Source organism: Psammomys obesus, unplaced genomic scaffold, assembly GCF_907164565.1.
Source record: "Psammomys obesus unplaced genomic scaffold, mPsaObe1.curated_primary_1811, whole genome shotgun sequence".
NCBI lineage: Eukaryota > Metazoa > Chordata > Mammalia > Rodentia > Muridae > Psammomys > Psammomys obesus.
The window spans coordinates 4,284,789-4,308,429 of record NW_026588368.1 but is presented as its reverse complement, the minus strand read 5'-3'; the positions used below and the strand labels follow the sequence as shown (position 1 = coordinate 4,308,429).

Sequence of the window (23,641 nt, the reverse complement as noted above, 5' to 3'; positions counted from 1 at the left end):
ACACCATGGAGCCAGCCTTTGTCAGTTAATGGAACTTGATATCCTCTGTTTCTTTGCCTATGGGTGAGTACAGGTCTGGTCTAGCCTGCCCTGTCCTCACCTGGATATGTTTCCTAGAGGATCACTCTTGGATTATAGACACCTTTGTAGGAGCTAGCATCCAGGATCTTTCATCTCAGACTGGAGAGGAAGGTGATGTAACCTTGGCCTGGGAAGGGTGTGACCACACTTTGGCAAGCTGCCTCCACTGGTTAACCTTATTCTCTTCTTCCATGGAAACTGTTCAGAAAGCAAAAATCAGTTCTGCTTTCAGCTACAACTGAGATTAAGCACAGTTTCGTTGACCCCACTGAGCAGCTGACATCTGAAGGCTCCTGTGGAGTGAAGTTCTGAGAGGTGACAGACCCAGGCTTAAAGTGGGTTCTTTGGCTGCAAATGGCCTTTACTAGCTACTTATCTTCCTATGCTTCAGGAAAAGGAGCTGAAGCCACCCTATAGGTGACTATTGAAGAAATGTATGTTCTTGTCCTCTCAGAATCAGATGACCCTAACCTGGCACTGAGATAAAAACGGGTGAATTTTTTAAGTCATATTTTATTTATGCTTTTTTAAAAAATTAATTTTATTATTGTTATTATTATTTTGAGGCAGGGTTTCTCTGTATAGCCTTGGCTGTACTGGACTCACTTTGTAGACCAGGCTGGCCTTGAACTCACAGAGATCCGCCTCTCTCTGCCTCCCTGAGTGCTGGGATTACAAATGAGCCACTTTACCTGGCTTTATGGTTTATTTATGATTTGTTTATTTATTTAATTTTATTTTTAAGCTAGGCTCTCACTATGTAGCCCTAGCTGGCCTGGAACTCACCATGTAGGCCAGACTGGCCTTGAATTCTACCTGTCTTCTGCCTCTCCAGTGCTGTGATTAAAGGTGTGTGCCACTCTCGATAGATGCTTATTTCTTATAAGTCAAAACCCAAAGAAGGTTAGGAAGAGGCTTTTTCTGAAATAACAAAATTGAGAGGGACATAAACTTCCTTGTGTGAAGGAGAAAGAACTTTAGTAACTATGTCATCTCTTACAAATTTCAGTAAATTAGAATCTTGGAAGCTGAACGAGCTGCCACTAGGTAGTGATGGATGCAGTATATGAAGTAACTTGTGCCAAAGACAATGATCAGGATGGACATGGTGATGAGGGTATAGATGGTCATCTTCTTGACAGCGGTGTATGTCATTACGCAGTGAAAGGGGGTAGAACAGCTGTTGGTGCTGCAGTGAATGTTGCCTTGACTTGCTATGGGCAAGTGTTTGAATGTGAGGACACACAAAAACACAACCTGGATGCTGACCTGCAGGAGGAAGTGGAGGAGATACAAGTATAACAGCTTCTTCTCTTGGTGGAAGTTTACGAAGAATATATTTTTGATTGCCTTCATTTCCTCACTGTTCTCTGTCTTCTGCATGGACTTTACCTTCACCTTGGCGTGTTTATGTCTAATCTGAGCCATTAAGAATTCCATGAGAAAGAGGAAGGCTATAAAGATGAAGTAGAAATAGTACCACATTCCTGTGATAGGAATACTAAACAGTTGTTCAAAACACTCCACAAGACAAAGGTAGGTGATATTTCCATGGCAGTTGAACTCTTCATGGATGTTGTTCCAGGGCAGCTGGACCACACATATCAATATGCTGTATATGTAGGAGAGGCCAAGCCATAGTATCCGCCCAATGTAGTAGCCAGATTTTTCTCTTGCCACTGTGTACAGCACAGGGAGCATTGCAATGGTCACTACTATCGTCATGTTCTCCTATTTCTCAGGAAAAGGCCAGATACTTGACAACACCTAGAAAAGAAAGCAAGGCAAGAAGTCAGGATCAGGAGCTGTGGAGATGGCTCAGTGGGTTAAAGTGCTTGCCATACAAACTGTAGGACCTGATTTTGAGTTCCCTCAACCCACATAAAACACTAACATAGTGGGAGTGTCTGTGGTGCCAGCATTTCTGGGATATGCCAGGCAGAGACAGGTGATTCCATGGAAGTGTGTAGGTGAGGAAGCCTGGCCTAGTGGTAATATAACAGAAAGATGCTGTCTCAATGTAGAAGGTGAGGGCCTTCCTGCATCTAAAGTTTTCTTCACCTGTATACTGTCACATGCACACACATGCTTAAATTCTCATTCATATTTCTATTCCCCATTCCACCCCCTGTGCCCGCACACAACACTAGGGAAAAAGAAGATCAGAAAGTGAGCAGTTGCTGAGTAACCTGAGTCCAGGAAGCCTGTTTTAAGTTTCATATCTCTGAGCAGTTTTTCCTGGCAGTGCAGCCCCTAGACAAGCAACACTACCTTCTACCATGTATGTTTCCTCCTCCCCTGGTTCAGTCTATGGCAGAGGTCATCTCCTCTGGTACAGCCCCTCCAAATTGAAATCTGAACTGTAGATCTCATCTCTTCTTTTTAGATTATGAAGTGTTGCCTTCATGTTTACACAGCCCATATCATCCAGCATAGCGTATTTTGTTAATGTGGACATAATTATATTTGATAAATGAAGAATGGAAGAAACAAGTAACATTAGAAATTCTCCTTGTATATGGCTATTTCTAGTCATCCAATAGTCTAGTGAGCATAATGCCCTCAGTTTATTCATCAGTACCTAAGGAAAAAATGTCAGTGTATTCTCAGCCTTCGGACAAGTGCAGGCTTCATAAAAGAATCTCTATAGACCTTTGCTAAGAAAATTGTAAGTAGTCCCTTGTCTGTGTTGTTAGGAAGTACATAGAGCACATGACTCCTCTTCCATCTTCAACTCTAGGTAAAACTGCCACCCTGACTTCATAGTGATAACACTGCCCACTCAGGGAGCCTCATGCTGGTGGGGCTGCATGCATTATCTCTACAGAAAGGTAAACTATTCTTAGGTCTTCTTGAAAAAATTTTTTTTTAACTTTTTGGGTAATTTTGTGTCTTCTTTTATACATGTATGTGTGGTGTGGGGTCTGCATGTATGTATTTGAGAGGGACCTCATGCTTGCCAGGTACGTATTCTATTGATGAGATCTACACCTTTCCCCCAAGCATTCAAACACATGAATCTGTGGGGGCCAAACCTATTCAAACTGCCACAGTTGGCCTATAACTCTCTCTGTAGGCTATGCTGGCCTCAAACTCACTGAGATCTTCTTGCCTCTGCCTCCCAAGTGCTAGGATTAAAGGTGTGCACTACTCTGACTTGCCAACTTTACCTGTATTTTTAAAAATTACAGAATACCATTCATTTAATTTTAGCTTTGAAGTGGTTAATAAATAAATACCTTAGTTTTTAAAAGTTGTTGTAAGGTGTGCACGATATAAAATCCAGGATTTAAATGATTTTAAGTGTGCATTTTTGTGGTAGTTAAGTGCATAACCACAAGCCTGATCCATCTCTAGAACTTTGTCATCTTCCTAAACTGAAACGCAACCTGTTAAACATTGTTTGACCTTTGCCATTTCCCTTAGCCCCTGAGAATCACCATTTTGCTTTTTGTTAGTCAAATTTGACTACAGGTAGGTGAAATACTGGAGTATTTATCCTTCAGTGACTGCTAATCTCATTTAACATGAAATCTTCAGTGTGTGTCCATGCTGGATCGAATGTTAGAATTCACTTCAGAATTTCTTGCAGAGCTGGTGGGGTGGCTTGTGGGTAGAGTGCTTGTTGTATAATCCTGACCTTTAGTGAAAGGAGAGAACCAGTTTTATAGAGCTGACCCCTGCCCTCTACACATGACTGTGGCATAGTCTCATTCTCTTTCTCTTTCTCATACACACATACACACCAAAAACAAAACAAAACAAACAAACAAACAACAAAAAAAAGTCTGTTAGGCATAGTTACCCACCCAATCTTGTAATACCAGCACTGAGGAACTTGAGCCAGAGGGAGTGCAGCAAGTTTAAAGCCAGCCTGGGCTACACAGCAACAGGAGAGCTTGAGCCTACAGTGTGATAAGACTGCATTACAAAAAATTGAAAAAGATTTATCATAAATGTGCTGTGTGAACATTATCACTCCTTAAGCGTCAGGGGACACTGGAGCAGTTCAAGCTCAGGCGGCAGAAGAGGTGGGCACCACACTAGTTGATGCCCTGCCAAACGGGCTGGATGATCAGGAAGGGCCAAAGCAGCGGAGGGGGACAAGGAGAAACTACGCTTTCATGGAGCATTTTCCTATAGACACAGTAGTTTTGGACTCAGTCTTTAGAATGACCTCACAACCTGGCTCAGCTATTACTGTTTGATAAGTTAGAAAACCGAGATCCAATTTCTGCGTAAAAGACTTACTTCTAAAGCAGCCGGTTAGCAGTTAGATTGTGCTGCTGCTGGGGCCACAGCTGAATCCCTTAGCCTCTTGGAGAAGCCTGTTCCTGTCCTGGGAACTTCCCTATGCCTTCCAAACTGCTGCTCTGTCAACTGCCTTGGAATCTCTCAGGGAGCTGCCCTATTTGTTGTGCCACCTGCCAGTCTTTCTGGGCTCTGCCAATCATTACATGTATAACAAGAGAAGAAAATACATACATAGACCATGGTTTATAAGGATGAATTTTGGTGGGGCTGGAGAGTTGGCTCAGTGGTTAAGAACACTTCTCTTGCAGAGAACCTGAACTCACTTCCCAGCATCCATATGGCGGCTTACAAATGGTTTGTAACTCCAGTCCCCGGGAAGGGGGGGGGAGGTTTCAACACCTGATCTTGGCTGGCAGTAGGCATGCATATGGTGCACATTCATACACACAGACAAACAATTATATATCTAAAATAAACTTTTTTTTTTTTAAGGATAGATTAGGGCTAGGAGCCTATTCTGAAGATTGAGCCAGGGCCCTGGGCCATTCCTTTCTGAATCTGTCTCTTTGGTCTGAATCTGGGAGACCCTATCATCATATTCACCAGTGCTTTCAGCATCTGTATTAATTACCTTTCTGTTGTTTTGATAAAATACCATGACCAAAGCATCTTACAGAAGGAAGTTAGTTAATTTGTGCTTACAGTTCCATGACAGGGAGGCATGGCAGCGGGTAGTAGGCATGGTGGTACGAACAGGATGCTGAGAGTGTACATCCTTTATCCTAGGTAGAAGAGTGAATTGAAAGGCTTTAGCTCTCAGAGCTCATCCCTAGTGACATACTTTCTACATCAAGGCTGCAGCCCTTAAACCTCCCAAAATTCACCAGTGGGGAATCATATGTTCATCTACTGGAGCCTGTGGGCGGTGTTTCTCATTCAAACCACAACAGCACCTTTTTCATTCTTTTCAAGCATCCATATTCTATGCATTCTCCTTATCTGATTTAAAACTGAGAGGTCAGAAATCACTAGCCAAGACCTCTGCTTCTTTCATTCCAGTTCTGTAAACCTACTTTCACCATTTCTATCACCTTTGCTGTTCATCGTAGTAGAAAGGCTATGTTTATCCTCTTAGAAAAGCTCCATCGAGGCGTAGTGCCCCACACCTTTAATCCCAGTACTCAGGAGGAAGAGGCATGGGCATCTCTATTGTGAGTTTGAGGCCAGCTGGTCTACATAGTTCCAGGACAGCCAGAGCCATATAATGAGACCCTATCTCAAACAAAATAAAACGACAACAAAACCTCAGGGTTTGTAGGGAGAAAGAAAAGAAAAAGAGAAGCTGGTTTCCAGTGAGCTCATTCCCAGGCCTTGTGCTTTATTAGTTCCTGTGAGCACCCACCTTCTGCCGTTCTCAGCTTGGAAGTAAGTCCTTCCTGCTGTAATTCCTATCTAGCTGTATTCTATTCTGCTGTGAAACTCCTTGAAAAAATTGACATCTGCACAAGGTGTTTCCATTTTGGCCACTGATCCATTTTCAACCCCTCACGGAGGTTGGAACCATTTGGTGGTGTGTGTGTGTGTGTGTGTGTGTGTGTTGGGGGGTAGTATTTGGGTTTTGAAACAGGGTGTGGCCCAGGCTGGCCTGGGACTTGAAGAAATCTTGCCTCAGCCTCTTGTGTGCTGGAATTGTAGGCATGATCCATTGTACCTTCACTTTTATTTTTGTCTTGACTGAAATTTCAGAACTACATACTCAGAGTAATTCCATTAGATGAGGATCATGGCATATATGTTTTCCTTTCCTGATAATTTTAATTGTATGGTTTTTGTTTGTTTGGTGGTGTTCTCGGTGTTTGACAGGGTCTAATGCAGCCAGGTCGGTCTTGATAAGCTGTCTGCTGAGCCCCTAAATTGAGGTGCGGAAGTAGAAATTTTCTTCTCCTCCTCCTCTTCCTTTTTTTCTTTTTTAAACCCAGGGTCTAGTTGTTCTGATATTCATAATCATCCTGCCTCAGCTTCTAGTTTTTCCTTGGCCTTTATCACAAGGGGATGTTGAACTTTGTCAAAGGCGATTTAAAATTATCTGTGTAAGTGCTTGCTGTGGCAGGGGTTGGGGCACATGTGCCAGGGTATACATGTGGAGGTCAGCATGTAACCTTGTGGAGTTTGATCTCTCCATCTACCATTATGTGGGTTTCAGGGATCAAGTTCAGGTCATCCAACTATGACTGGCCCGTGGAAGGAAAATCGAAAGGAAACTAATACAGCTATTTGAGGAATAGATTGTGAAGTGAACATAGGGATGCTGTTATAGTAGGCTATTGTTTATCTCTTAGAATTGAGAAATGTGTTTTTGACTTGTTTGTATTTTTGTCTTATTTTGGTTTGGGTCTGGTTTTTTTGAGACAGGTTCTCACTATGTAGCCCCTGGCTGACCTGAAACTCATAAGAGATCAGCCTGCCTCCTCTGGGATGTGCACTATCATATCTGACTTCATTTTTAATACTAATAGGTTTACAGTGAAGTTACTGCCCACTGTATTGTTGATGCTTGACTGGGGCTTGACTTTAAAACCTTTGCATTTGCAAAAGCATGTTGACTGGTCCTATCTTTGACTGTTACTGTCTTTGCAGAGCTCCGAGGAACTTGAGTGTAATGATGACAATTCCCAGGAAGATGAAGGGTTTATGGGCATGTCTCCTCTCCTACAAGCCCATCATGCAATGGAAAGAATGGAAGAATTCGTTTGTAAGGTAAGATTACAGTTTCTTGTGATTTTTCATGCTGTCGATTCAGCCTTTCCCAAACAGACATTGAAAGAAGATGGCAGGCCTTTGCTTATTGTGCTGCTTGAGGGGGAAATCCATGGTAAGAAGGGGACAAAGAATTTTCCTGACTTTAACTTTGTTCATCACACACATGTAAAACGTAGTGTTCAAAGTTGTTACATAACCAGAATGTCCAATTGGGATGTAAATCTCTCCTGATACAAGTTGGAAGAATAAATGTAGGTTAGGGAAGACAGGATGAAATAATTTGGAGTGATTGTGCTAGAGCTATTTAAAAAAACAAACAAACAAACAAACAAAAACTCATATCCAGAGCTGCTCTGTTTAATGTGGACAGTGTTGTTGCTATTTCTGGAGATTCTACAGGTAATAAAGCTGCTGAGGTTGAAATTTCAAAAATTTCAGGTACATTTAGTATTTTTTGTGCAGCTAGTATCTTTTTTTTTCTCTTAAGTGGTTTTGTGATTCATTGTCTGAGTCCCTAACCTCCATTGTAGGATTTTTCTTTTTCAAATGGTAGCTAGAATTGAAGTTCCTTGTTGAAGAACAAAAGAGACCTGGTGGTCTTTTTAGTCAGATAAGCAACTGCTTATCTGTTAGCTTGTTTCGTTGCTGTTTTGAAATACTCTGACAAAAAGCAACCTAAGAGAGAAAGATTTTATTTTAGCCATAGTTCTAAGTTATAGTTTATTATTACAAGAAAATCAACTTCACTTAGGTTCTCAGGACCTGGGCAGAAGGAAGCCAGATTCTTGGTCAGATTCCCACTTTGCAAGTTCTTGGTAGAATCCTTGCTCCCCTCTGAGAGCTCATGAACCAAGCCTCCGCTATTTGTATTTCTCTCCGCGTTCTTTCCAGTCACCACAAGTACAACTTACTAAGTTTTGTGTACAGCATTCAATGGATTTTCTAGCTTGTGGTTCTAAACTCTTCCACATTCCAGTAAAAACATACAAAAACTAACTCAAAGGGAGCAAGAATTGTGCCATCAGGTTCATTGCAGTGATCCTGCTTCTGGTACCAGTTTTTGTTCTTCCATTTCTTTTGCTGTGATGAAATACGCTGACAAAACAATTTAGGAGAGAAAGGGTTTTATTTTAGCTCACAATTCCAGATTAGAGTTCATCATTAATTGGGGAGCCGTGGCATCTGGCACTTGAAACACTCACACCCATGGTCAAGAACAGAGAGAATGAATTCATGCATACCTGGGCTCAGCTTGCATTTTCTACTCTTATCAGTTTAGGACCCAACCCAAGGGAATGGTACCTCCTACAATTTTGGGACATGCCTTTTCAATTAATGTAATCAAGTTATGTAATCAGCTTGGTTAATAAAATCAAGACAGTCCTCCACAAACATTCACAGGCCAAGCTGATCTAGTTAACCTCTCAATAAGAGTCTCTTGGTGATTCTAGCAAAACTAACCATCACAACTAGGTATGCAAGTCATTGTAAGTCTTCCTCCCTCTCCCACCCTTGTGTTCATATATGTGTGTATATACAGGTATAAGTTCTTTTCTATATCTTGAGAGGGAAATGGCTAGTGTTAGAAAAATATTGTTGTTTCCTTTCCCTCTCATGGTAGTTTTATTATATCTAATTCCAGCTTTTTGATAGTCTGAGACAGGAGGATCACTTTATTTAGCCCATCAATTCACAGCCATCTTAAGCAGTATAGTGAGACCCTATTTGAGGAAAATAACATTTTAAGAGAAGAATGAAGTATTTAGAAAAGTCGGTTGTCATCTGCACAGCTATCCTTGGATCTTGCACTGTGCCATTTTAAGGACCTAGGCACCTGCAGAATGTTCAGTCCACAGAAGGTCTTGGAAGCAGTCCTCCATAGCTACATGGGATAACTGAAGTGCTAGCAGGAAACATTCAAGATGAGAGTCATCTTGGCTTATTTTACTTTACTTTAGGACTGTCTATAGAATGACCAGGTTAGGCTCAATGAGCATAGACCCTGAATTTTGAACTGGAGTGTATAAGAGATAAAAGGGGGTGAGGGAAGGGATAAGACTGATTTAATAGATAGGAGGGTTGCATCTCTTCTGAAATTGGAACTTTCCTTGGGAGAATAGAAGTGTCACAGTGAGGAACACTTTATAGTTTCCAGTAAGGAAATAAGAGATCAGAGAACAGGAGGTTGTGGAGTGAAAGAAAGGGGCACAGTAGTGGACAAGTGACAATCTTTCTGTGTAATGGGGAGGAGAGCCCAGTTTATGTGGCTTAGCTGTTTGCTTTGTGCCAAGACCCCCCAAGGGATAGTGGGGAAAAGTCTTTCAAGTCTTAATAATTTGTAGTTGGATTTAGCTTTTTTTAAAAATTCTTTATTAATTACACTTTATTCACTTTGTATCCCCCCTGTGGTTTTCTCCCTCCTCCCGTCCCAATCCCTCCCTTCCTCCACCTTCTGCACGCATGCCCCTCCCCAAGTCCACTGATAGGGGAGGACTTCTTTTCCTTCCTTCTGATCCTAGTCAATTAGGTCTCATCAGGAGTGGCTGCATTGTCTTCTTCTGTGGCCTGGTAATGCTGCTTCCCCCTCAGGGGGAGGTAATTAAAGAGCAGGCCAATCAGTTCATGTCAGAGACAGTCCCTGTTCCTATTACAATGGAACCCACTTGGATACTGAACTGCCATGGGCTACATCTGTGCAGGGGTCTTAGGTTATCTCCATGCGTAGTCCTTGGTTGGAATAGCAGTCTCAGGAAAGACCCCTGTGCTCAGATTTTTTGGTTCTGTTGCTCTCCTTGTGGAGTTCCTGTCCTCTTCAGATCTTACTGTTTCCCACTTCTTTCCTAAGATTCCCTGCACTCTGCCCAAAGGTTGCCCATAAGTCTCAGCATCTGCATTGATAGTCTGCAGGGCAGGGATTTAGCTTTATAGTGTATTAGATGGAAGCACAGCAGGGCACAGTAGTGAAAACTTCTTTGCTGCTGGATTCTGGGTGAAGTTGATTATCAAATAGGGTACAGTGAACAGACTTTCTTAGGAGGCAGTATAAAGGTCCTGATCTTTCTTTCCTCAGTAGGTTGGGTGGGGTGCAGTTCTGATTGTGCAGAGGCGATTATTTTGCCAGGGAGGTTTAAAAAAAAAAAAGGTGCATCCAACCCAGGGGGAATGCTAGCAATGTAAACTCATGTGAGGTCTGTATGCCATTTATTTGATCCTTAGAATTCATTAGGTTTTCACTGTTATCCTCATTTTATAGGTAAGAAACTAAGCCTCATTTTAAAAAAGAGATTTTTTAAAATGATTAAACTCATACTAGTTAATATCAGAGACCCCAAATTTCTTATATTTATGGTTGTGAGCCCAGCCTTTAATGGCTAAGCCATCTCTTCAGCCCAACCCCAAATTTCTTAACCTCTGTGCCTTTTTCATTTAACACCTGAGTTTTCTTGTAGCAGAAAGAAGGGGGAGACCTTTTAGAAAAACATGAAGCTGATTCTATAATTTTTTGTATGAACAAATTCCTAATTCCTAACAAATTCTTAATTCCTAACAAAGCCTACCACTTAGAAATACATTTTTGTCATTTTTTTTAAACAATATAAGATGTTATGGTAAAAGTTGTTTGGGAACAGTGTTGCTAAATGACAACTGACGTCCGAATATGTGTGATAACAATGGATTTTTTTTTTTTTTCAATGGATCATAGGTATGGGAAGGGCGATGGCGAGTGATCCCTCATGATGTGCTACCAGATTGGCTTAAGGATAATGATTTCCTTCTCCACGGACATCGGCCTCCTATGCCTTCTTTCCGGGCCTGTTTTAAGAGTATTTTCAGAATACACACGGAGACGGGCAACATTTGGACACATCTCCTAGGTATGTGGTATAATGAAATTAGTGATTTACTTTAGTTTCTTTGATTTTCATATATATTGGGAATAAGTGAGGACTTGAAAAATATGATTGAGTTTACCTCCCTCCTTTCAGATTTTCAGTGATGATTTCTCATTTTTTCACTCTTTAATAATCCTAACTTGTCCTGTGACTTTATTACAACCAACTTACCTTTTTCTCTCCCAGAGTTTTGATTTGAGATAGGCTCTTACTTTGTGTCTCAGGCTAGTCTAGACTTTGTTCCTTGTCAGCTTCCTGCAGTTGGTGGTGTGCGCCTCATGTCTGTCTTCTTTCTGAGTCTTTGCATGGTGGCCTCAAAGGAGAGGTGAGAATTGCTGTAAAACGGTATTCTAAACAGTATTTTAATAAGCAGTGAGAAGAATATGTATTAAAAAGTAAGCAGATTTTCTTTTCAGTCATTACTTAGGTTATTTGCAGTTAAATTTCAGTTGCTGTGAATAGAATATGAAATGGATATTTTTCAATTATGATTTTTTTTCATTAAAGAATACAATGGGAGAAAGGATAATCTTTTCAGTAGAAGGAGCAGTATAGCTGAGGTAGCTATTATACAGAAGATCAAAGTAGGGTTAGACATGGTAGCATATGTGTGTGATCCCAGGCACCTGGGAAGTGAGACGTGATTGTCAATATCAGGTCAGCCTGTGCTGTGTAGTGAGATTCTGTCTCAGCCTCAAAAAAGCAGAAACACAGATGTTAAGTCTTGGTGACCCGAATTAGGTAACAGTTTCTTAGAATTGATACCTAAAGTGTATGCATCCAAAGAAAGAATAAATTGGATTTGTCAAAATTTAAAAAGTATATGTTACAGAATATTGTCAAGAAAGCTAAAAAGATAACCCACAGAGCGAGAGAATATTTACAGATCATATTATATCTAGTCTACCATAGGACTCTTATAAGCCAATATAAACAGCCCACCCTTTTGTGGGGGTGCAGTAAAACTTCTCTGTAGATATTTCTGTAAAGTATATAGATAGATGGCAAACATGTACTTGGAAAAGGTGTGTTTTTATCAGTCATTTAGGAAATATAAGACAGATAGAAAGATAAATACAACGAGATACCATTTTATTCCCTCCAGGATTGCTATGATCAAGAAAATGGAAAGTAAATCTCGATCAGGAATATGGAGAAATGTTGCTAGTGTTGCTGGTAGAAATGAAAAGTGGGTCAGCACCTGTGGAAAACAGTGTAGTAGGAAGTTTGTCAGAAAGTTAACAGTCACTGGCTGTTTTACTTCTGTTGAGTATTCAATAAGATGTACATGAATGCTTTAGCAGCATTATTTATATAAACAACCAGCTGCTGAATAGATGAACTGAATATGTGTGGCATACCCTGATGGAAGTAGACATTGTTTGGGGGGTCAGTGAGATGGTCAGCAGGTAAAGGCTGTTGTCTCCAGATCTTCTGTCCTGAGTTAAATCCCCAGGACCTATAATGATAGAAGGAGAAAAATGGTTCCTACAAACTTTTCTCTGGCTTGCACACATGTGCAGAAACAAATAAGTAGAAGTAAGATTTTTTTTTTTTTTAAGAAAGAGTTTGGCTATAAGAAGGGTGAATTACTGATGTTTGTTACAACATTCTGAGTGAGTCTTTAAGTTATTTAAATGGAGAGACGCAACAGCCTACATATTTGTGTGATTCCATGTATATACAAAGTACAGAAAAGGCAAATTCATAGAGACAGAAAGTAGGCTAGTGTTTGTCTAGTGCTGGAGGGAGCAGAGAATAGTGGATGACAGCAGGTACAAGGGTTCTGTTTGGAATGAAGAAGATGGCTTGCAGTTATTCCTGATGGTTGTCCAGACTTGGGGGTGTACTCATCTCTGGCTGTACTCCCTTTGACTTGCATTTCTTTCGTTTGCTAATTTTCAAGACAGTGTTTTTCTGTGTATGTAGCCTGTATCCCTGGCCACCCTGGAACTTGCTCTGTAGATCAGGCTGGCCTAGAACTCGTGAGAGCTGTCTGCCTTTGCCTGGGGCTAAAGGTGTGTGCCACCACCTCCTGGCCTGACTTTTGTTTCTTACCTCAGGTTTAGTTTCTACTACGCCTCCAGGTTCCTGCCAGTATAATGAGAGTAGAATAGAGAATAATCAAGTTTGTTGGTAGCATTTAAGTCAGATATTTTTTTTCTTCATTTTTTTGAATTAAATTTTTATTTTTTTACATTAATTACATTTTGTTTGCTTTGTATCCCAGCTGTAGAACCCTCCTCATTCCCTCCCATGTCCCACCCTCCCTCCCTCATCTCCTCCCATGTCCCTCTCCAAGTCCACTGTTAGGGAAGGTCCTCCTTCCCTTCCCTCTGACCCCAGCCTATCAGGTCTCATCAGGATTGTCTGCATTGTCTTCCTCTGTGGCCTGGCAAGGCTGCTCCCCCTCAGGGGGCGGTGGTCAAAGAGCCAGCCCATGAGTTCATGTCAGAGACAGTCCCTGAAGTCAGATAATTTTTTAATTTAAATTACCTTACCTGATTAGAATTAATTAAAATGTTAAAATAGAATCACTTACCAGCTTCTGCCTATGCATCCCTTAGCCCTTTGCTAAGCAACAAGAACATGGTATCTTACTGTGGAGACAAGTTTAAGAACTGAGTATAAGCCAGGCCTAGTGGCACAGCTCTAAGGGAGGCTGAGGCAGGAGGATCATAAATTCAAGGCCTGCCTATGTTAGAGTGTGTTTGGACAGTTCAGTGAAAGTATCTGGAAAAGTGGGAAAAATTGTCCTGGTAAAATGGTGCATGCACTTTTCTCTTAGTTAATTAAAAAAAAAAAAAAAAAATATATATATATATATATATATACATATATATATATGTATATATATATACAAAAAAAAGGGGGGGCTAGAAAAATGTCTCTGTGATTAAGAGCACTTACTGTTCTTGCAGAGGACTCAAGTTGGATTCCCAACACTCAGATGGCAGCTGACAAACCATCTGTGACTCCAACAAGGGAATCCAGTGTCCTTTCTGGCCTCTGTGGGCACCACACACATGTTGCACAGACATACATGTAGGTGAAATGCTCATACACATAACAATAGAAAAATCATTTTAAAATACAGAAAGGAGGACTGCTCAGCGGTGAGTGCTTGCCTAGCATGTTATGAGGGCTTGAGTTCAGTCTAGCACAAAAACAAACGTCCACAAAACTAAAAACACAAAAACCAGACAACAAAAATAGATATGAGCCTGTTGGGCTGGCAACATAACTTTAATCCCTGCCCTCAGGAGACAGGCAGGCAGATGTCTTGAGTTTGGTCTATGCAGTGAGCTGCAGGCCAGCCAGGACTACATAGTAGTGAGACCCATTCTCAAACAAAGCAAATGGTTAGTATGGAGTTTCTCACACTAGTGTGCTGGTCAGCTAGTGAGGACCAGAGACCACACAGGATTCTTCAGCTTCTGTAAACGAATGTAGAGTAGAGCTTTGAAAGCACCTACAGCATGTGTGTCAACACTGTACGAGTCTCTGGCTAAAATCTAAGGGGCAGTTGTACTCTTTGGCTTCCTTTTGGAGTGGTCCTTAGATGAATGAAAAATTACTTTTTCCTCCTCCTCATTTTCTTCTTTTCTTTCTAAGACAGGGTCTTATATATCCCAGGCTACTTTAGATTCATTCCTGGCCTTAAACTTGTAATCTTCCTGCTTCTTCCTTCCAAATGCTAAGATTAAGGTATGTGCCACCATCCCTGGTTTATGTGGTTCTTAAAGGTAAAACCCAGAGCTTTGCGTGTGCTGGCAGGCCCTCATTACATCCTCAATTACTGTATATGACCCCAGCTAAAATCTTGGATAAATATTATTGTTTTTAAGTTTTTTTCTCACAGAATTTATGGTTTTGGTATCATTGCTACTAGGAAAAACTGAAAACACAGTGAGTGCACAAAACCATTCTGTCAGAGTGCATTTTATTCTTTCCTTGTATTCTTTTTCTAGGTTGTGTATTCTTCCTGTGCCTGGGGATCTTTTATATGTTTCGCCCAAATATATCCTTTGTGGCCCCTCTGCAAGAGAAAGTAGTCTTTGGGTTGTTCTTCTTGGGAGCCATTCTCTGCCTTTCATTTTCATGGCTCTTCCACACAGTCTACTGCCACTCGGAAGGGGTCTCCCGACTCTTCTCTAAGTAAGTATTCCTGTTTTCCTGTTAGGAGCTGTGCTTCAGCGTTAGTGGGACAGGAACAACCACCAGAGCCAGCAGGGTTCCCATGCTGCTGCATCTTCCTTTCATTGATGCAGACAGCCCAGTTTGCTTCTTAGTTGTTACTGATGTCATAAGTCATGGGGGATTAATTGGAGCCTATAATGGATGATAATTTTTAGCATTAAATGGAGTTCTTTTAAATTTCAATCCTAGATTGGATTACTCTGGTATTGCTCTTCTGATCATGGGAAGTTTTGTTCCTTGGCTTTATTATTCTTTCTACTGTAACCCACAACCTTGCTTCATCTACCTGATTGTCATCTGTGTGCTGGGCATTGCAGCCATTATCGTCTCCCAGTGGGACATGTTTGCCACCCCTCAGTACCGGGGGGTCAGAGCAGGTGAGTGCATGTGAACGTGCGGTTAATCACCTGTCACGTAAGGTGCGCATTGCACATGGGCTGTGGTTTCAATGCAGAGAGGCAGTGACCGCTGAGCTTGTCGTTCACCCGGAGGTGAGTTGTGGGACTGCACAGGGCAGAGGAGTGCACACGGATATTTTGGCCAGTGTTGACTTCTCCATTCTTTCAGCTTAATGCATTTTGTGTCATATTTAGTATTTTATATTTTCATTTAAATTGCTTTGATAAATAAGGTCTCAGTTCATGCTAATTATGCTCCAATAACCTTTGATATTTGGGTAATGCCTTCTGAGTGCCCTGTGACATTGTTGCATTTGCAGAACCAGAAGTTTGAAAAACACGGCCTTTAATTTTGAAAGCAGTAGCCTGTGCTGAGTGATTCTGACAAAATCTTTATAAATTCTGTGTCTGCAGTTGTGTCTTCTGCTTTCTGTCCCCAAAATAATGCCTCCCAAGCAATATTACAACCAGTATTTCTTCTTGTTATAAAATTCAAGCCCTGATTCATCTGCATGAATGTTTCTAGATTCATGATTCATCTGCATGTTTCTAGAATGCTAGAAACAGAACTAACCTCATGTTAGTGACATTATAGCATTCTGCTGTCTTCCTTTTTGAGATATCCACATGAGCAAATAAACAACAGCCAACACTGGCTCTGTAGTTGTTCACTAGGTCAATAGTGTTAAACCTATTTGAGTACATGAGCTAAGACCATCTTTGCTGAGTGGTGCTGAGCATTCTACTATTTATAAACAGTAGAAGGTTAAGTCCTGAGGCTTTGACTCTCAGAGGGAAAAGCACTTTCAGCAGCCTCTGTTCGCATTCAGAGGAAAGGAACAGAGTATAGCTGTGCTTTGGAGGAGAGTAGAGGGGTGAATTAGTTTTTATTTGGGTCTTTTTAGTCCCCAACTTTCATGTAGTTAAGTGTGCCATTTTCACTTCTCATTTAGCTGCACATGTTTTCTGAGTGTGTGTCATGTGTGTGTTCATATATGTGCTGTGGCATGCCAGCAGCTTACTGGTGATGCTGGGTGAGCCCTGGAGTCTCTGGGGAAAGCTCACCAGATGACACTCTGTTGTACTCTGCCTGTGAAAGGGTTGCATTCAAGGAAGTAAAGCGGTGCCCCGTGCCTTTCCTTCCTAACATTGCTCTTGGCAATGTGGTTCTTTCTGACTAATCCTAAGGCTGCCTTACCATGAGGCTTCTATCTGTAAGTAGAACATAGCTAGCTGTGTTGTCTTGTGTGATGAATGGTGTCTCAAAGTTTGAAGGACTTTCTTTAAAACAAGAATGACCTTTCTTTGAAATTTCAAGTTGATCAAAGTAAATAAAACTTTGTTGTAATATTGACTTCTTTTTCTTGTATTCTCTTTTTCTTCTGTTCTTCTGATGTCTTAGGAGTGTTTGTGGGCTTAGGCCTGAGTGGAATCATCCCTACTTTCCACTATGTCATCTCAGAAGGTTTCCTGAAGGCTGCTACCATAGGGCAGATAGGCTGGCTAATGCTCATGGCTAGCCTCTATATCACAGGAGCTGCCCTCTATGCGGCCCGCATTCCTGAACGCTTCTTTCCTGGCAAATGTGATATCTGGGTAAGTGTGGTCAGTGGTGATAAGGTATGTTCCTGGTAGCGGGTCAGTGGCACACTGGGAGTGATGTAATCAAAAGTTTGAAAGGTAAGAGGTTTGTGTTCCAGTCATGATTCTGGCCCTTGTTGTCTGGTTTCTGTGGACAGTTGAACATGGGGATAATTATAGTGACGGAGCACTTGGTGTCTGACAGTGGTGAGTGCTGTGTCAGTCCCACAAGGCTGGTCCTAGCTTTTAACTTCACAGATTAGGGAGCTAAGGTTTAGGAAGGCTCAACAGCTTGTCCAACAAGTGGGCATTAAGTGGTAAACACAGAAATGGAATCAAGTGGGCTTAGTGTTGTCTGCGCTCTTTTTGCTGTACTGTAGTGTACAGAGACTACTGGTTGTTGGGTCGTTTTATATTTTCTGTCCTGACTCTCACTATGAAAGAAGGACAATCTACTGAGGTCATTTTTTAAGAAGAGAAGGCTGAGACCAGGTGTAGTTGTGTATACCTTTGATCCCCACACTCTGGAGGCAGAGGCATGCAAATCCTTGAGTTTGAGGCCAGTGTGTCTACAGAGCTAGTTCAGAACAGCCAGGCCTACACAGAGAAACCCTGTCTTGAAAAACAAACAACAAAAAAATACCAAGGTGTGTGTGTGGGGTGTGTGTGTGTGTGTGTGTGTGTGTGTGTGTGTGTGTGTGTGTGTTATTGATTATTTTAGTTATTATTATTGTATGTTTGAAGTATGTGTGTTAGAATGGGCATGCCATGTAGAGGTCAGAGGACACCTTTCAGGAGTAGGCTCTCTTCTGCTACAATGGTTCCAGGGACTGAACTCAGGTTGCCAGGCCTGTGCAAGAAGTGCTTTTACCTGTTAAATCATCTTGCTAGCTGGTTCTTCTAGATACCCAAACCCAGTGGTATTGATAAGAGGCCAAGTCTCTATGTGTCTGGTGGAGGAAGGGAAGGAGAGGAAGATATCTAGATTGTGGCTAATATTGAGAGATGAAGGAAGAGAAGGGAAGGAAAGAACATAAAGATAGAGTAAAGATAGACCTTTTATTTTATTTTATTTGTTTGAGACAATTTTTCTGTGTAGCCTTAGCTGTCCTGGCTTTATAGACCAGGCTAGCCTTGAACTCACATCAGTCTGCCTCCCTCTGTTTCCCTGAGTGCTGGGATTAAAAGTGGGCCACCATGCCCAGCTAAAGATAGACATTTCTAACCAAAGAGGATCCGAAACATTTCAACAGTATAATACATTTGGAATGATCTTAAAGTGAACTCTGACTTGTAGGGTTCTGTTTTTCATCATTGCCCATAGTTGTATGCTGAGTTGGCCACCCATGTTCTTAAGGCTAGTTAGCTGTCTGTAAATGGAGGTGATCCTGAACTCCATCTTCTGAACTTCAGGTTAGCGAATTTACCTTTCTTCTTTATACTTCTAAAATCAGTGTCTTGGTAAATATCACTGTGCATTTCATTTTGAAACCATGAGAGAATGTTATAACTTCTTAAGTGTATCAGGGAATCATACCCTGCTGCTGATGTCAGGGGTCCTTGGGGATTTGGCGGCCTAACTGCAAGGCCTGCATAGAATTTGCCCCCAAGTTCGCTATGTCGGTGGCAATACCCGTATTTCTTTGGAGAGCTAGCTTTTGACTCAGGAGAATGTGAGGTTCCCACTGAATGTTCTTGTGCCCACCTTAAACTTGAATTCTATCAATGCATTTCCACTGACAGTACAAGCTGGGAAGCAGGGCTCCTTCCTAGCTGTCTGTAGCAGGCTTTGTAACACTTGGTTTCTTTTCTCTCTCTAGTTTCACTCTCATCAGCTGTTCCACATCTTTGTGGTTGCTGGTGCCTTCGTTCACTTCCACGGCGTCTCAAACCTGCAGGAGTTTCGTTTCATGATTGGCGGGGGCTGCGCTGAAGAGGACGCACTGTGATACTCTCCAGGAGCCAGGGACTGTGACCCTGAACCAGGCCTGCAGCTTCCACAGGCCTCCTTGCTGGCTGTCAGTGCCAGTGCCAGAGAAGCCCCAAAACTTGGACAGCCTCGTGGGCCTTGTGATGGCCCAAGGGCTCCATGGGGTACAAGACTAAGAAGAGAAAAACAAAAATAAATCATACCTCAAAGGATGGAGTGCATCGATTTGGAGAAAAGGAGAAATGGCTCATCCCCTGACTCCCCTTTGGGATCTACCAATTGAGGGCAACTCTGCAAGACCCTTCCCTCACAGACTGGCTTCTGATGGGACCGTATTTATTTGTAGAAGATGGGAAACAGTTTAGTTGGTGGTTCTTCTCCCTTTCTCTCTCCTTAAAGCAGTAATACATATGAGTACTATGCGCTAATTGATTGTGCCACTGGAGCTCCTTAAAACAATAATCAAAACCAATTTAGGTGAACATTTATATCAGTAAAAGGGTGGGAGTGCAATTTTAGGCACTCCTTTGGGAGAACCAAGAAATTAATGTAAATAAGATTTCTAATTTACTGTTTAAATAAGAATTTATATAAACATTTAAAACATAGGGGCAGGGAGGGAGGGAGACTTTTTTTTTAAAAGGATGAAACATGCAAGTACCACACACTGTTTCAATTTTGCACAAAGTGATAGAAGGAAGATGAAGTGGTAGCCCCAGAATGCACGATGTCTTGTGCACCAAGGTGCCTTCCATAGGCCGGTAACCCTTGGACCCTGCTGGGGCAGGGTACAGCTCTAGCCAGGGATTTTCTGGCCACTCTCAAGACTGCAAGCCCTGAGGCACCCCGAGGGGGAGGGAAGTAGAAGGAGGTAGTGTGTGCTTTCTCAGTGGACGCAGCACAGGTTGTCATAATGGCTCTAGAGAAGGGATTTGAAAGGCTGTTATGTAGTTAGTAATGAGCCTTTCTGAAGAGTGGGGCCACTTGGTTCCACCATACATGTATAAGGCGGTGATGGAGGTGAGGAGGACCTCTATGAGCATCAGCACAGGGCTGTCTGCTTCTTCCCTGGTGTCCCAGATAACCAGGTGTTAGTTCTTACCTGAATAGAGGTATGGCCATTTTCCAGACCTTCTCTGTGGAGTTCTGAGCCATTCTGCAAACTTTGCTCTATTGAGAATCACTGCCCTAACTGTCCTTCCACCGGGAAATAAGAAACTGCCCCATCCCCTACCCTCACCCCCATTGGCGTCATAGCTCCTAGCTTGGAGCCAGCCACTAGAGAGATTTGGATGTTCATGGGTCTCACCTGAAGTCATATATGCAGGTGTGGAGAACCATCCCACTGGACTAGGAGTGATGATGTTTTTTTTCTCTGGTGCACTGTCTTGGTAAGCTTGGTGTGACAGAACAGACTCTTCTGCTCCCCTTGAATAAGAAAGTCAGCAGTCCCTACTGTGGCATTGTTAGCACTCACTTAGTGCCATCTGCAAGGCGTTTAAAAGGAAGTGGCATGTTATTGCCAGGTAGCCTGATAGAATTAAGCCCACAATTTTGAATGGCTGCTAGAAGTTAGAAGTAATTTCTGTGTCCCAGGGCATCTTGTTACAGGTTTTAGAGGGAGTGAACGACTTGGGTCTGGCTTAGAGAATTTTGATCTTGGCTCCTAAGTGAGAAACCAAGTACTTAAGTCTTCAAGACATCAGGCAGGCAGCACATCCTGGGGCTGGTGGCTATTGCAGTGTAACGGGCCGGGCGTCTCTGGGATACTTCGGGATGTGAGAAGCTTCTGTTTACTCACTAGGTTTTCTTGGCCATTGTCCTTCCTTTACCTTCAAATCTCCAGCTACTGCTGGGAATCCGGGAAGGAGTCCATTGTAAAACCTGAGAAGAGTTTAGGAGTATTTTGGTTGTCGATAGGGTGACAACCTAGGTACACCAAACAGAAAACTGGATGAACAGCCTTGTGGCGGACAGAACTAACAGTGTTAATCCCTCAAGAAGCTCTTGGGCAGGACAGTGTCCACCTGGAGGGAAGCCACCTAGGTCTGTGGTAGCAACAGCACATATCAGAAGCCAGGCTTACTCCCTGCCCGTGTAATTTGGGACTGCTGAGATGCTTTCCCGTGACACCTACTAAAGTAGGTCTTTGGGTCTAGTCATCCCTCTTCCCAAAGCAGGGAGAATCTGGTTCAACATAGCACAAACTCGTAGGGAAAAGAATCACCACCACCAGTGTGTAGTCAATAACTTCCCTTCTGGGGGTGTGTGTGGGCATGTGTGTGCCCCTGTCTGTTCGCGCAGCTCACTACCAACAGCCTCCATGTGCACTTGACCTTGTGGTGCCTCCAGGAACTCAGCAGGCGGCACCTGAATGCCTTACTCTCAGCAGTCTGAGGCTGGCTTGCTCTGCGCACACATTTATGTCTCATTTTCTTTTTTTGGCCCCAGGCCCTAGGATGGTTAGGAACCTGTACACCTTCATTCTTTGATCACTAAACAGTGGCCTTTTTCAGTATTTTCCCTCTCCCCTTTATAAGTTGCTGAAGTCACAAAGCACACTTTTGGGGATCATAGAAGGTTGTGGTTCCAGAAAGGCATCTATGTGATGGTTCCATTCACCATGGGATTTCCCTACTTGATGTCTTCTCAATTTCTCTAATAAAAAGAGCCAAATGAAAGATGAACTTTGTTGTGTGTGTGTGTGTGTTTTTTTTTTTCCTTTTTTTAAAAACTTAGCTCACTTTTGGGATATCCTTACCACCCTAAATTTAGACAGGAAATTTAAGGAATTTTTAGAAGCTTGCTTGCCTTGAGGATCACGAGTTTAAACGCTAGCCTGGGCTACACAGACCTTGTGTTAAAAAAACAAAACAAAACCCTCTTTCTACACCTGGTTAACATGACCATAAAGGTCTGGGAGCTAAGTGGAGCCCACACGAGGTCCATGTGTTATCAGAGCCACCTGCTATCCACTAGAGAAGGCTCTGGATGGTGTTGCTCAAACTCAAGAGCATGCTCTGCTTTAGTTGGATTTTCTTTTCTTACTAGATACAAGCCTGTCTGGTACTTCCCCACCCCTAATCTAAGTACTTGTTGGCTCAGCCCCCTCAAAAACTATTGAGAAGGGCTTAGACTGCCCTTGTGACCCAGCCACCCTCCTTCCTGTCCTTTGGCCACACCAGCCTAAGAACTGAGAGGCAGATACACATCCTACTCACTCAGCTCTGTCGTTTGCCACCGTCCCACATGGCAGAAAGGAAGTCTGCTTTGCAGCCTTCCTGGTGTGTGGGTCCATCATAGACTACTTCTGAAACTGCCCTTGAGCTTGGCATGGTTTCTGCCAACCCCTTGCTCTGTTCTTTTTGTATCAAGCCCCTCCTAACCCTATCCTTGCTTCTCTGACCTTAAGATCTGTCCACCCCTATGTTCCTGGAATCAAAACTTGAGTCAGCATCACAAAATAGTGTTGAAGCCTTTTATTTCAGTTGGTTCTATTAAAACAGGCAAGCTCAATAGCACATTTTCTGGGGCTGAAGTGCTTCTAACAGCATCCTTGAGCTCTTACTCTTGAAGGTGACACACAAATGAGGAAAGATGCCAGGATGCCATACCCTGCTTTTTAAATTGCCGGAGTGCCAGGTTCACTCCTGAAGTCAAGGTGCTGGATCTTTAGCCTAAGCCAGGCTACCACCTGCTGGCCTCTTGATGGAGTTCTGACTGGCAGGCAAACCTTGGGAGACTTCGCTCATGGAAACAGCATCAGTTTATCAGAAATGCCTTTTCTTCAACTGCCCTGGCAATGTTCTAAAGCTTAGTCCCTCAGTAGCGCCAGGCACAAGAGCCCCACGACTCATGCCCAGGAGCTGCCTGGAATCTTACACTTAGTATTTATCTTCTGTGGCAGCCAATAAACTGGTTCCCAAATGCTCTGCCTGGTTGGGTGAGGAGGCCTCCCGCCTGTGCTTGTTTTTTGAGACCCAGTGCTGTGGAGTAGAGGTCAGCACAAATGAAAAGCAAGGAAGGCAGGTGCTTTGCTGGCAATCGGGAAAGATCTCTCCTGCCACGCCTGACCATACTGTGTCTTGGTGGCATGAAGAAGCACAGCTGTGACAATTTGGTACCTCACCTGGGCTGGGCAAACACCTCCAACCTTAACTACCTTCCGTGAAGCGGGGTGCTAGGGTGAGAACAGTTAGTATATTGTCAGTGCCAGACAGCTCTAGGTACATTGCCTAATACGTAGTATCTTCACGAAGCTAAGATTTACAACCAGTTTTCCCTCTCCAAGCTTGAGTTTTCTCTTTTGTTTGTTTTCAAGATAAGGTTTCTCTTTGTACCTCTCCCCTTGTGTCAGGAACTCATTTTATAGACCAGGCTGGCCTCACACTCAGAGATTTCCTGCCTCTGCCTCTCAAATTCTGGGATTAAAGGCATGTGTCACCATGCTCGGCTTCTTTTCCATTTCTTCCCTTCTGGTTCCTCCCTGAGTCTTCCTGTCTTTCCTTCTGCCTACCCTCCCTTGCACCGTGATGGGCGAAAGT

General features: G+C 42.7%; 1 protein-coding gene across 3 annotated transcripts in view; it reads left to right on the top strand.

The window, feature by feature from the left end:
- Window positions 1-21,784, top strand: part of Adipor2 (adiponectin receptor 2) — a 55,900-nt gene extending 34,116 nt beyond the window's left edge. For all 3 annotated transcript variants that reach the window (XM_055604119.1, XM_055604121.1, XM_055604120.1), the window contains exons 3-8: window positions 6,973-7,092; window positions 10,799-10,970; window positions 14,960-15,146; window positions 15,378-15,565; window positions 16,989-17,182; window positions 18,988-21,784. In XM_055604119.1, the coding sequence (XP_055460094.1) occupies window positions 6,973-7,092; window positions 10,799-10,970; window positions 14,960-15,146; window positions 15,378-15,565; window positions 16,989-17,182; window positions 18,988-19,116 (990 nt within the window). In that variant the 3' untranslated portion in view covers window positions 19,117-21,784. The remainder of the gene's footprint in view (window positions 1-6,972; window positions 7,093-10,798; window positions 10,971-14,959; window positions 15,147-15,377; window positions 15,566-16,988; window positions 17,183-18,987) is intronic.
- The last annotated feature ends 1,857 nt before the right edge of the window (window positions 21,785-23,641 follow it).